The sequence below is a fragment of the Budorcas taxicolor genome, chromosome 3 (genome assembly GCF_023091745.1).
Source record: "Budorcas taxicolor isolate Tak-1 chromosome 3, Takin1.1, whole genome shotgun sequence".
Classification (NCBI taxonomy): domain Eukaryota; kingdom Metazoa; phylum Chordata; class Mammalia; order Artiodactyla; family Bovidae; genus Budorcas; species Budorcas taxicolor.
Genome location: NC_068912.1, coordinates 103051697 through 103066266, shown reverse-complemented (window position 1 = coordinate 103066266; position 14570 = coordinate 103051697). Strand labels below are relative to the sequence as shown.

General features: G+C 45.8%; 1 protein-coding gene across 1 annotated transcript; it reads left to right on the top strand.

Annotated features, from left to right (window-relative positions):
* The first annotated feature begins 5308 nt into the window (after window positions 1-5308).
* CFAP144 (cilia and flagella associated protein 144) lies at window positions 5309-13517 on the top strand. The gene is made up of 4 exons (XM_052637771.1): window positions 5309-5441; window positions 8337-8396; window positions 12105-12208; window positions 13407-13517. Exons 1-4 carry the CDS (start codon window positions 5309-5311, stop codon window positions 13515-13517), a joined length of 408 nt encoding a protein of 135 aa, XP_052493731.1.
* Window positions 13518-14570: the final 1053 nt, after the last annotated feature.

Genomic DNA, 14570 nt, shown 5'->3' with positions numbered 1-14570 from the left:
TGCTTTGTCACCTACTCTGATTACCTCATTTTCATGGAGTGATATAAATGATGTGAGAAGGCTTTGTAAAATGTAGTAAGTTAAATATATAGGGGCATTGACTTCTCCCCCACTTTGACCACTTCTGCTTTAGACCCATTCTCCTAGGTCCCAACTCCCAACTCTATCCTAGCCCTTGGAGCAATCTCTGCCTACTGAGGGGAAAAACTGTATGTTATCCCAAGAAATAGGGGCTACTATTATAACTCCATTTATCCTCTTTGCCATTTCCCATAACCACTCTTCAACCTAGAAACTGAGACCATTGCTCTGGTTGGTGGACTCTCCTTACTGGCTCCAAAGGGAGGAGTATGTACGCTTCATAACGGGCATTCCAACATGGGGTGGTGCCAGTGGTAGTGTATCAGATAGCTTCTGGAGCAGGTGTGAGCTTCTGCCAGTTTACTTTCACAAGATGAGTAACTAGAAATATGCCACTTGAAACAATGACAAGAAAGCTACCTCCAGTTTCCCCATCTCACGCCCAGCTTCCACCTCCTTTTTCTGTTCCTTCTTGCTCTCATTACCCAAAGCTCCTTCCTCCCTGCCTCCTCAGTCTTTTAGCCCTCAGCCTACTCCGCAGCCCCATCCACCTCCTTCACACTTCAGGCCTACCCATCTCCCTCCTCTGACTAGTATCACCCCTTCCTGCCACCCTCCCTTAATGACATCCACGTCCAGCTCTTTCCCTGTCTCTTCCATATCAACTGCTTACCACTGTTCATCTTGCTCCCCTTTCCTGTTACTCCTTTCTCTGTGCCCCTACTCCCCCTACTGCCCTTTATTTTAGTTCCTTGGACTCTGGTCCTCACCAACACTCCAGCCAATCCCAACCAGACCTGCTGATTCACAGATCTTACCCTGGAGAGATGATTTCTCTACTACCAGGATAGACCTGGTACAGTTCAGAATTGCCAGGATTGTGGATTCCCAGAAGGCTTACCTGGTGGATCTAGTGAATTCAAGATGATGGACAAACAATATTCAACTTGAAAATAAGTTCAGTTCTTTGCAGGAGTCCTTTTCTATGATGATGTTTTTAGCCATGAGCAGACTCTGGTTATCTTACTATTATCTGTGTTTTGCCTTCATCGTAATTTTATCAATCCTCTTCAGACACCAATAAAAATCCTAACAAAAACAGACTGGTTCCAAATTGGGAAAGGAGTATGTCAAGGGTGTATATTGTCACCCTGCTTATTTAACTTATATTCAGAATACATCACGCTAAATGCCAGGTTGGATAAAGCACAAGCTAGAATCATGATTGCCGGGAGAAATATCAATAACATCAGATACACAGATGATACCGCCATTATGGCAGAAAGTGAAGAGGAACTAAAGAGTCTCTTGATGAAAGTGAAAGAAGAGAGTGAAAAAGCTGGCTTAAAACTCAACATTAAGAAAACTAAGATTATGGCATCCGGTCCTATCACTTCATAACAAATAGATAAGGAAACAATGGAAACAGTGACAGACTTTATTTTTTTGAGCTCCAAAATCACTGCAGATGGTGACTGCAGCCATGAAATTAAAAGACTCTTGCTCCTTGGAAGAAAAGCTATGACCCACCTAGACAGCATATTAAAAAACAGAGACATTATTTTGCCAACAAATGTCCATCTAGTCAAAGCTCTGGTTTTTCCAGTAGTCACATGGATGTGAGAGTTGGACTGTAGAGAAAGCTGAGTGCCAAAGAATTGATGCTTTTGAACTGTGGTGTTGGAGAAGACTCTTGAGAGTCCCTTGGACTACAAGATCAAACCAGTCAGTACTAAAGGAAATCAACCCTGAATATTCATTGGAAGGGCTGATGCTGAAGCTGAAACTCCAATCCTTTGGCCACCTGATGTGAAGAGCTGACTCATTGGAAAAGAGCCTGATGCTGGGAAAGATTGAAGGCAGGAGGAGAAGGGGATGACTGAGGATGAGGTGGTTAGATGGCATCTCTGACTCAAAGGACATGAGTTTGAGCAAGCTCTGGGAGTTGGTGATGAACAGGGAAGCCTGGTGTGCTGCAGTCCATGGGGTCGCAAAGAGTCAGACACGACTGAGTGACTTAACTGAACTGAACTGAAGACCACGGGAAGTTGTCAGACTCTTGATAGAAAAAGGGCCCCAGGCATGAATCACAGTGACAAGTAACAGAGGTTCTTTTCCAACTCAGCCAGGTATGATGAAATCTGTTTGCATTTCAGCATGATGTAAAGGTTTATATAATGGTGTAAACAGAAGAAAATCACAGTGCCATCTGGTTGGACATCCAGTCAGCCAGCAAACATTTGCCAAAAGCCTGCATCCGTACATACTGTGCCAGGTACTGGTAATTCAGAAATGGTGAGATACATTTCTTGTCCTCAAGTAACTTAGTTCTATAAAATAAGTTTACTATTCTAGAACTGCAGAGTTGAGGTTGAGCATGGCATGAAGAAAAATTGGACAAGGGGCTATACAGTCTGGAAAGGTTTTTGAAAGAAGATTACATGTGAGCTCATTATAAACCTTAGGTGATTGTTCCCCAGACAGACAACAGGGAAAAGAGCCTTCCAGGCCAAGGAGATGGAGCAGCAGGAGCTAAAGCAAGGATCATGATGTTGCTTGCTGGGCTCAGGAAACTGCAGACATGTCCACCCATCTGTCATGTTCAGCACTGTGTCTCCAAACCTAAACTCACTGGGAACACACTGTTCTGGATGGAGGGATGGATGGGTGGATAGATGGAGTGTACCTGGGGAGAAGACAACAGGCCCTGGAGTCAGCATTTAGGTGCTCCCTAAAACCAGGGGTGGCTCCTTTCTTTATTCTAGGGCTACTTTTAGTTTTATTTTTTTATATAAACTGTATTAAATAAGGTATCTAGAGGAGTAAAATTCATAGCAAAAGTAAAATGGTGGCCGCCAAGGGCTAAGGGGAGAAGGCAATGGGGAGCTGTTTAATGGATATAAAAACTTTCTGGAGATGAGTTTCACAAATTCATATAGTGTGACTATACCTCACAGTGCTAAACTACAATACTTAAAAGTGGTTCAGATGGCAAATTCTATGTGTATTACCACAACTTTAAAATTTTAAATAAATAAACTGTAAAGTTCCTAAGTTTCTTGTAGGGTTAAGAAAGGGTTATCCTGTCTATATTATTTATCATATGGGTGATATGGGGAGGAATGTCTTTATGCATGGGAAACCTCGCCATGTTTCTGACATAAACATCAGTTCAGTTTAGTTCAGTCACTCAGTCATGTCTGACCAGCAGCTGACTGTGGCTCAGATCATGAACTCCTTATTGCCAAATTCAGACTGAAATTGAAGAAAGTAGGGGAAACCACTAGACCATTCAGGTATGACCTAAATCAAATTCCTTATGATTATACAGTGCAAGTGAGAAATAGATTTAAGGGACTAGATCTGATAGAGTGCCTGATGAAGTATGGACTGAGGTTCATGACATTGTACAGGAGACAGGGATCAAGACCATCCCCATGGAAAAGAAATGCAAAAAAGCAAAATGGCTGTCTGGGGAGGCCTTACAAATAGCTGTGAAAAGAAGAGAAGTGAAAAGCAAAGGAGAAAAGGAAAGATATTTCCATTTGAATGCAGAGTTCCAAAGAATAGCAAGGAGAGATAAGAAGGCCTTCCTCAGCAATCAATGCAAAGAAATAGAGGAAAACAATAGAATAGGAAAGACTAGAGATCTCTTCAAGAAAATTAGAGATACCAAGGGAACATTTCATGCAAAGATGGGCTCGATAAAGGACAGAAATGGCAGGGATCTAGCAGAAGCAGAAGATATTAAGAAGACATGGCAAGAATACACAGAAGAACTGTACAAAAAAGATCTTCATGACCCAGATAATCACTATGGTGTGATCACTCACCTAGAGCCAGACATCCTGGAATATGAAGTCAAGTGGGCCTTAGAAAGCATCACTATGAACAAAGCTACTGGAGGTAATGGAATTCCTGTTGAGCTATTTCAAATCCTGAAAGATGATGCTGTGAAAGTGCTGCACTCAATATGCCAGCAAATTTGGGAAACTCAGCAGTGGCCACAGGACTGGCAAAGGTCATTCATTCCAATCCCAAAGAAAGGCAATGCCAAAGAATGCTCAAACTACCACACAGTTGCACTCATCTCACATGCTAGTAAAGTAATGCTCAAAATTCTCCAAGCCAGGCTTCAGCAATACATGAACCGTGAACTTCCAGATGTTTAAGCTGGTTTTAGAAAAGGCAGAGGAACCACAGATCAAATTGCCAACATCCACGGAATCATCGAAAAAGCAAGAGAGTTCCAGAAAAACTTATATTTCTGCTTTATTGACTATGCCAAAGTCTTTGACGGTGTGGATCACAGTAAACTGTGGAAAATTCTGAAAGAGAAGGGAATACCAGACCATCTGACCTGCCTTTTGAGAAACCTATATGCAGGTCAGGAAGCAACAGTTAGTACTGGACATGGAACAACAGACTGGTTCCAAATAGGAAAAGGAGTACGTCAAGGCTGTATATTGTCACCCTGCTTATTTAACTTACATGCGGAGATAAACATAGAGGCTCTCAATTTTGGACATGTGCTTTAATGTAGAGAGGTTTGTTGCTCCTTCCAAAATATTTTTTAGGAAATGACTAGTCAAGGTTAGGCTGAATCCTAAGCCCCTTACATCTTGGGTCTGTCACTTCATCAGTCAGTTCAGTTGCTCATTGTGTGCAACTGTTTGCAACCCCATGACTGCAGCAGTCCATCATCAACTCCCAGAGCTTCCTCAAACTCAAGTCTATTGAGTCGGTGATGCCATCCAACCATCTCATCCTCTGTCATCCCCTTCTCCTCCTGCCTTCAATCTTTCCCAGCATCCGGGTTTTTTCCAGTGAGTCAGTTCCTCGCATCAGGTGGCCAAAGGATTGGAGTTTCAGCTTCAGAATCAGTCCTTCCAATGAATATTCAGGACTGATTTCCTCTAGGATTGACTGATCACTTCATGGCGAGTCTGTTTTCTGGGAGTGTCGGACAGCCTTCTGTAACCAGGCTAGATATGTCCTGAGAAGCTGGGGGAGGTGGGTTGAGCTCCTAAAGAGGGCGTTCTAAGATTTGGGGGTGGGGGGATGGGCGAGCAGGAGCGAGGTCTGAGGGAGGCGGGTGAGCTAGGACCGGTTGCCTGGAGACGGCTTGGGACTCTGTTGCCTGGAGACAGCCTTTGGCCTGGCACTTGGTGAGCGTCTGGCGAGGTGAGGGGGCGCTGTACTGACCGGACACAGCAGAGCCAAGGCCATGGCTGGACACCAGAAGGAGAAAGCGATCTTAGATGAGGTCCACCAGAACCAGATCCTGCGGGAACTGTACCTCAAAGAGCTGCGAACCCAGAAACTCTACACGCAGTATCACGTGAATCCACTCCGCAAGGGTGAGGGGCGCTACCGGACGGAGGAAGGGAAAGAGGGCGCCCCGCGGGAAGGGGCCGGCAGGGGTGCGGAGCAGGGGGTGCGGGGTGGAGCCCAGTAGGAGACGCCTCCTCTGACCTCGCCCCTAGTCTCAACATTTCAGAACTATGACTTTGGGGTTGGGGTGGGGGTCTTATTCCCCATCCCATCAAACAGATGGGTTAAAATGCATCCACATCCTGATTAAATATTTTATTGTAACAAATTTGAAAGGTTCTTTATAAATTTGCTTTTGAAATGTTTTGCAGGGTTTTGTGTTTTGTTTTGCATGTGTTTTGGTTTGTTGTTAATATGTTAAAGCATTTCTTTCCATCTTCTTATATTGCCTGAAGACCTGCAGAAAATTTAAGCGGCACAGACTCAAGACCCAACATGCCCCCTAATTAGATGGCCCCACCCCAACTCCTCTCACTTTGCACATTCCTGGGCCAATTTCAGCTGGTCCTGTAGCATCAGCTCCCTCTAAAGGCCACCGAGTCTCAAATGGAGACCCAGACCCACGTCCACAACCACCTCCCAGCTCCCTTTCCCTGGTTCATCCCGCACCCCTCTCCCGCCTGTGGCTGCTCCAGAAGATCTTGCTTTAGGCACAAGGCACCACAGCCATTCTCTCTCCCTAGTTAGAAGCCTGGGAGTCATCCTCAGTCTCTCTCTCTTTCCACACAGCTCAGTAGGCACCGTACTGTTTCTTTCCTTAGCGTTTCTCTCACAGGACAGGTTCCCACATTCCTGCCTCAGTGGGAGATGCCATCATGCAAGACTGCCAGTCCTCACTTAGCTGGGCCCTCTCTCCATCCGGCCTCTGAAGCCTCAGCAGGACCCTCCTCACTCCTGCCTGCATTGATCTGATGCTCTCCTAACTCTCTTTCTCCCTCCAGGCCCAGCCCTCCAACCCTCCCCTATACCATAATTGGCGAGAGCTGTGCTAAAGGGGATTCGATCATCCAGTCTCAGAGGCCCCACAGCTTCTGAGCTGAGGTTTACCCTGATCAGAACGTAAGGCCCCGTGGATGTGGTTCTGCTGCCCACCCAGCTTTATCCCAGCTCCCCTTTACCTGCACCCTGTTCCTTTAATAAACATTTTAGTGTCTATTCTGCAGCATCCACAGGCTCTTTTCTGTCCCACCATATCTGAATGCGTGGATTTCCTAAATCACCATGCTATTCCCCACCTCTTCACTTTCTCTTCTTTCTGAATTCTCCTCTAGCCCTTGTTGTTCGTCACTCAGTCATGTCCGACTCTTTGCGACACCAGGCTTCCTTGTCCTTCACCAGCTCCTGGAGCTTGCTCAAACTCATGTCCATGGAGTCAGGGATGCCATCCAACCATCTTATCCTCTGCCGTCCCCTTCTCTTCCTGACTTCAATCTTTCCTAGCATCAAGGTCTCTTCCAATGGGAAAAGGCCCCCCCGGTCCTGGACCTGATTAACTGTAGTCCACTGCAGCCCAGCTGCGTAGAAGAAATGGATTGTCATTATTTTAAAATAAGATTTGCATATAGTTAAGGTATACCATTGACATTTAAATATACATTTATGCAGTGAAATAATTAGGACAGTCATTTATTTAAGCATAACCACCTCCTCACATAACTTACCTTTGGGGGCTGGGGGTGGGGGATGAGAGTACAGAAAATGTGTATCTTCATTTTGCTTATGATAACCTGGTTTTCCTCTGGAGCCCCCAACTACTAATTTCAAGAAAACCACTTAACATCCAATTCTGTTTAAGCTTGGCCCATTTCAACAATTTTCATAATCCCCTCCAGCAGTGTCCAGGTTTCCTATGAAAACTGCTTGGTCTCTCAGCTCACAATCGTTGGGCACATGATTAATATGATCCATTGGGGTTAAGTGAGGAAATATTAGAATTTATACCTATCATTATACTTATGTATAAAGAAAGAAATGATGCTTTGTTAATATATGACAATAGAGCATAGAGACTGTATCAATATACACATGTGGAAGTTTTTGTCTTTTTTACTGGTAGGAGATAGGGATAAAACACGTGGAGACCACTGGTTCCTTCTGGCCTCTGCTCACTTACTACTTCCATCCACCCAGCTCCCTCCAGCAGAATTACTCTGCTCCTTGATATTTCTCTAACTCACCACGCTCACTCTTGGATCTTCCCCATGTATCTCACACAGCAAGTTTATTCAGGACTCTGCTCCTCTGTCTGTCTTTAGAGACACATCACCCACACTGTGCCCACCATCAACATGGGTTTATCCATATAATGTGCTCTGTGCGGTTGTGCATCTTACTTATATTTGCCTGATATTATATATCTGTTTATTGAGTGTCACCACAAGTAGAGTGAAAGCTCAGGGAGAACAGGGACCTTCTCTGTCTTGTTCGCAGCCCTACCTCCACTGCATCAGTAATTATGAGTTGAATAGATGTCTGTGGATCCTCTACCTGGTACCACATGGCCTCCTGGGGATATATCACTGTCTCTGGCTGCCTGATACATCTACATCTCCATAGGCCAGTCTGTCCAAGAGAACATTCCAAAATAATGGAAATGTTCTCTGTCTGTGCTGCCCTGAATGGCAGCCAGTAGCCATATGTGGCTGTTGATCACTTGAAATGCGGCTGTGGGACTGATTTTCAATTGTATTAAATTTAAATTACTCAAATTCAAGTCGCCACACATGGCTGGTGGCCATCATCAGGACAGTGCCTCTCAGATTGTGAGGTCCTTGAAGATCCTATGCCCTAGTGCCCAGCATAATATCTGACACTGGACAGACACTGACAAAATGCTAAATGGGTATCCAGCATAGGGAGGGTCTTAGAAAGGCCAGGAAGAAATTTTTTTAACTTGAACCTATGATGCTGTTTTTCTCTAGTTCACACAATCACCAGAAAGCCCATGTCTTGGCATGATAACCTGGAAGAACCTGCAGACGGTAAGTCCAGGATTTGAGAATGACGTTGAGACAGAGACAGAGAGGCAGCCGGCTGGGAGACTCTCTGGGGAGTGGTTCCTTAGGGCAGGCCTCAGTCCTCTGTCTGATCATCTGAAAGCTGAACTCATACCGACAAAACTCACGAGAAACCAACATTTTCAAAACTGCCAGTTTATTAACTGTCAAGCCAAAAACCATGTTCCTCATGGCCCTGACATTGCGTTTGTTCATCCGTCCAATACTTAGCTGATAACAAGCACAGGTTCTGGAATTCTACTAACTGAGTTCAAATCCTGGTTCTGCCATTCATTAACTGTGTGACTTTGGGCAAGTTTTTTTTAACATTTCTGAACCTATCTCTTAGAGGTGTTGTGAGAATCAAACAATGTATTGCAAGTGTTTAAAACAGTATCTAGGGCCCCGCGCTGCCCAGACTAGCAAACAGTACAGTCAAGATGGCTAAAGGTGATCCCAAGAGATCAAAGGGCAAGATGACTGCTTATGCCTTCTTTGTGCAGATGTCCAGAGAGGAACATAAGAATAAAAACCCAGAGGTCCCTGTCAATTTTGCTGAATTTTCCAAGAAATGCTCTGAGAGGTGGAAGACTGTGTCTGGGAAAGAGAAGTCTAAATTCAATGAAATGGCAGAGGCGGATAAAGTGCCCTGTGATCGGTAAATGAATTACAGACCAGCTAAAGGAGGCAAGGAGAAGAGGGACCCTAATGCCTCCAAGAGACCACCATCTGGATTTTTCCTATTCTGCTCTGAATTCCGCCCCAAGATCAAGTCTACAAACCCTGGCATCTCTATTGGAGATGTGGCAAGGAAGCTGGGCGAGATGTGAAGTAACTTACGTGACCGGGAGAAGCAGCCATACACCAACAAGGCAGCGAAGCTGAAGGAGAAGTGGGAGAAGGATGCCGCAGACTAGGTCTAAATGGAAGTTGATGGCGCCAAAGCTCCTGATAAAGTTGCCCGGAAAAAACGTGGAGGAGGAAGACAAAGAGGAGAAGAAGGAAGAAGGGGAGGAGGAGTTGCATCTTCTCCTTGTGAATACCTTAGAGCAGGGAGCACTGTGATTGACGCACCCCTCGTCCAAGACGGGTCTGTTGCCCTCATTAGGTTTAACTACCCGATTGTTTCATGATCACATCGTAGTCTCTCCAAGTGCTCTAGCATTGTCAGTGGTTTACAGGAAGTGGCCATGGGTATCTGGAGCACCCGGAAACGGTATCAAAGTTGTGCATATTTCCAAATATTTTTAAAACCAAAAGGCTCTCGTCTTCTCACTCTGTGCACTTTGCTGTTGGTGTGACAAGGCTTAAAGATGTTTCTGGCACTTTTTAAAAAATCTGTAAGGTGGTGTGTTAATCCTATGGTCATTGGCTAGAACTTCCGAGTTTTCAAATGTACATATCTATAGTTTGTACAAAGAACAAAGCAACCAAGACACACTCTTGACGTCAAGCTCCTTGCTTGGTGTGGAGGCTGTGGGGGCAATGCCTTCCGGAGAGGGCATAGCTCAGGGCGTGCACTGTGGGGCTGGACCTGTGAACACCGCAGTGGGCATCCATTTAGCTTCAGGTTGTCTTGTTTTTGTATATAGTGACATAGCATCCTACTGCCATTCTTAGCTGTGGAAAAGGGGGCAGGGGTCAGCTGGCATGAGAAGTGTTTTGGATCCTTTTTAGTTGAAGTGCCATAGTTTTAAACTGTCGGTTTTCTTTTTTAAAAACAAACCGTAGAACTCTTCATTGTCAGAAAAGCCAAGAGCCACAGCACCAGTGAAAGTTCAAGAACCTTCTATACTAAACATGAACTGCAATGTTCTGGGTTTTTTTTTTTTTTTTTTTTGTATGTTTAAAATGCTGAAATGTTTTTGAAGTTAAATAAACAGTATTGTGTTAAAAAAAAAAAGTATCTGGTACATGGTGATCAGGACATGTTATTAATATTATTTTCATTATTACCCTGTGATAGTCACTAGAATGGGGCTGGGAATGTCATACCATAGGCTAAGAGACAGACATGTAAATACCCAGGTAAACAGAGAGCTAGACTGGGATGGCAGCAGCATAGGAAATAGGTGCCCACCTCAGACAGGGAAGTTCTGGAAAGTCCTCCTGGAGAAGGTGAGGTGGGGTATGTTAGGTGTAGAAGAATGCAGGACATTCTGGTTACATGGGAAAGCACAGAAATGAGACAGCAGCATGGCCAAGAACTGGGAGTAGTTTGGCATGGCTGTGATAATACGGGTAAGTGGGGCCACATTTAAGAATGAGGGAAGAAGATACTTGATAGGAAGCCTGACTCTTCTGACAAGCTTTTCTCCTTCCCCTCTACCTTCTTAGGGTAGAGTTTGATTGAGGCAGGATGTGTGATTTTTGTAGGAGAGAGGGTGGGAAGTGCTGGTGGGCAGGAGGAGTGAGGATTTCACAGCATCGTGGAGACAGACAAGGAAATAGGCTGACGGAGAACAAGGAAGTGAGGTTTCCATCTGTAGGGGAGACACCAGCCTGGCTAGAGCAAAGGATAGCAGCTGGGGACTTATAGCAATAAGGAAAATAGCAGGTGGTAAGGACTTCATTACAAGCCGCGTTTATTCAGGATAAGATCGGCCCAGGGCCAAGTCCTTTATTTTTTAATTCCATTCTCGAACATCTTGCTGAGGTAGATATCTTCCTCCCATTTTACAGATGAGCAAAGTGAGGCCCAGAGAAGTTAAACCACCTGTCAAGCTAGCAGTAGAAGGGCCATGAATGTCTGACTACAAGCCAGCTTCTTCCCCTTGTCAGACTCCCTCCCTCAAACTGAGACTGGATAGGGTAGATTGAAAATGAAATCTACTTAAGTCCTTCAGGTGTAGAGCTAGAAACATACCTGGTGTTGAGAGCCGTGCTGATTTCAATCCACAAGGATCTGACCTCACTTCTTATTGTCCAGCTCCTCACCGTCTCTTCGGCAGCTTCATTGCCCAGACTCGCTCATGCCCCAGGGCCTTTGTTCTTGCTGCCTGTGGTGTGCTCCTCCTCTGCCTCTCTCAGGGCTGGCACCGGCAAGGCATCCGGAGAGGCCTCCCCTCGTCATCCTAAGTAGCCAGCCCTGCCTCCCCCTGCCCCCGGGCCTACGCCTGTCTTCACAGTGTGCATCACTGCCTGCCTCTATGCGGCTTGTTTTTCTTTTTCTTTTTAACTTTCCATTTTATATTGGAGTATAACCAATTAATAATGTGGTAGTTTCAGGTGCACAGCAGAGCAACTCAGCCACACATACACATGTATCCATTATCCCCCAAACTCCCCTCCCACCCAGGCTGTCACCTGACATTAAGCAGAGTTCCCTGTGCTATACAGTAGGTCCTTGTTGGTTACCCACTTTAAATACAACAGGGAGTACATGTCGGGTTTTATACTTGTATATTGCATCCCCTGACCTCTCACCCAATCTATATCACCAGGAGACCAGGAACCATGTCTACCTCACTCTGCTCTGCCTCCAGGGACCAAATAGTGCCTGGCACACAGTTTGTTCTCAACAGATGTTTGTTGAGAGATGCGTGGAAGAACCAGATGCCTGTGTCTTGACATCTAGGCAAGCCTCGGAGGCTGATGCTCTGCCTGTCAGGAGGATGTGCCAGAGTCAAGGGCACAGCATCTCTCGTTGGTCCCCAAACCTGACTCCTTTGTAACCCCTGCCTCATCTCCCAGCCAGGTTTCTAAATCTTATCCACCATGCTGCCCAGGGACCAAGAAAGAAATACCCAGAGACACAGACTGAAGGTCAAGAGATTGGATGGGATTCTGAGCCTTTGGTAAGTGGGTCTCCTTTACTTGAAAGGTCAGGCGTAATCCAGCAGTGGTTAAGGAAACAGAGTATGGAGCCAGCTGCCTGGACTCGAACTCTGGCTGGTCCCTGTGTGACCCTGGGAAGTGACTAAGCTCTTTTGTGACTAAGCTTCCTCCTAGTACAATGGAGATAATCCAGCATGTCTCTCATGAAATTGTTCTGAGGATTAGATGAGACAGTGCTTAGAACACAGTGCCTGGTACAAAGTGAATACTGCTAAGCGTGGATTAAACAAAGCTTGCTGATGTCAGATGGCCTGAGTTTGCTTTCCCAGCTGTTAGTAGAGTGGTCTCGGGCATGTCACCTACATCTCTAAATTCTGTCCCCTTCTCTGGAAAATGTGAATGCTAGTAACATATTTGTGTCATTGATTGGAAAAACACCACTAAGTGCAAGGAGCCTGGGAAATGCAGTCTTTAGCATCAGTTCGGTTCAGTCGCTCAGTCATGTCCGACTCTTTGCGACCCCATGAACCACAGCGCAGGCCTCCCTGTCCATCACCAACTCCTGGAGTTCACCCAAACTCATGTCCATCGAGTCGGTGATGCCATCCAACCATCTCATCCTCTGCTGTCCCCTTCTCCTCCTGCCCTCAATCTTTCCCAGCATCAGGGTCTTTTCAAATGAGTCAGCTCTCCGCATCAGGTGGCCAAAGTATTGGACTTTCAGCTTCAACCTTAGTCCTTCCAGTGAACACCCAGGACTGATCTCCTTTACGATGGACTGGTTGGATCTCCTTGCAGTCCAAGGGACTCTCAAGAGTCTTCTCCAACACCACAGTTCAAAAGCATCAATTCTTCGTCACTCAGCTTTCTTCACAGTCCAACTCTCACATCCATACATGACTACTGGAAAAACCATAGCCTTGACTAGACGGACCTTTGCTGACAAAGTATGATCTCCCTAAACGATATAGGGCTCCTGTTCCTAAGAAAGAAACACAGGATTTTGAAGAGACTTGAAGAACCTGACGAACTTCCTGTCGCACTTGTCTTTCAATTCTGATTATGTCACCTTCATTTCACAAACAGGGTTTAGCAAGAAAAAGCACCAGGGGCCACACATCAGGAGACTGGGACCCGAGTCAAGTCCAGGTCGCTACAAGACAAGGTCTTTCCCCTTCCCCACAGGTTTCTTTCTGACATCTGCCTCCTCCTCTCTAGGTCAACCCGCAACGTGAAGACCGCAGGCTGAACCACTTCAAGGTCTACAAAGACATCACTCTGTACAAGGCTAAAATGTGGAGCTTGGGAGAAGATGATCGCCACAAGTAGTATTCCCTCAGCGCTGGCAATCCTTGTCATTAATGCCCAAAGTGTGTGCTGCCCAGGTAAATAAAGACACTTTTTAGCCTTGGTCTGACTACTTCTGTGTCCAGAATCTCACATTTCTCCCTTCTGCCCAAGTTCACCAGTCTACATCCTTAATCTTATAAACCAGGGAGAGAATTCCAGTTAAAGATGGCAAACTAAGTGTATACAATATCTCCTCTGCCTTCTAGACCCCGATAAAGAACAATAAATTGATTTTTAAAAGATAAATGAGAAACATTAGCAACAAAGAAAACTGAAGCCAGTGCTTAGAAGATGGAAAGCTGGTGGAAGAGGGTGGAGGAAACCACAAAATGCGAGCTGAGTGGGGCACCTCTGAGCACAGAGTCCTATCCCCCCAGATCTCTGGAGAGGGGTCAGAATTCTGGACAGAATGGGTGTGAGGCAAGGAACTGAAGGAGGGAGGGAGTCTGCTGGGAGTCCCATTGCACACCCCAGTGCCAGATGCTTAACAGCTCCCACACTGGAGGTTTATTCTTGGAGGAATGGGCAAAGGCCAGGGCTCGGAGACACTAAGACGTGGGCTAGGAATAAGTGTGAGCCTGAAAACAATCAGTGAACATCTGTGAAAGGAGGGATGAACCCCTCACCTACCAGGCTGCATTTTTACCCTGGGTTTGAAGCTAGAGGGCTCTTTTTTGGGAAAATGAGCCAGCTCTAAAGAACTGGCCCCAAAAGACCCCCACATGGTACCATTTGAAGGTTCTGGGAAGAAAGAACCAGGGACCATCCAGGCAGCTGAACACACAGAAGTGCTGGGAGAGTTACTCACCCAAGGACTGCACGGACATTCTGTGCACCCCACTTATCACGTCCCCCACACCTGCCCAATACCTTGTTCTCCGTGTATCTTCCATCTGGCTGTTGCTGACTTATACCTTGAAGAGTGAAGCCGTATACTGCTGAGGTCAGTCCTGTTTTTGAAATTGCCAAGACTGAATGGAAGCTGCAGTCCTGAGTGGCCCCACCCTGACGGACGTTTTCATCCAAGGATGG

Excerpts from the sequence above, each read along its gene's own strand:
- CFAP144 (XM_052637771.1), top strand. The coding sequence starts at position 5,309 with ATGGCTGGACACCAGAAGGAGAAAGCGATCTTAGATGAGGTCCACCAG. Across the intron at positions 8,397-12,104 it reads CCTGGAAGAACCTGCAGACG|CCAGGTTTCTAAATCTTATC; the intron begins GTAAGTCCAGGA and ends CTCATCTCCCAG. Across the intron at positions 12,209-13,406 it reads GATGGGATTCTGAGCCTTTG|GTCAACCCGCAACGTGAAGA; the intron begins GTAAGTGGGTCT and ends CCTCCTCTCTAG.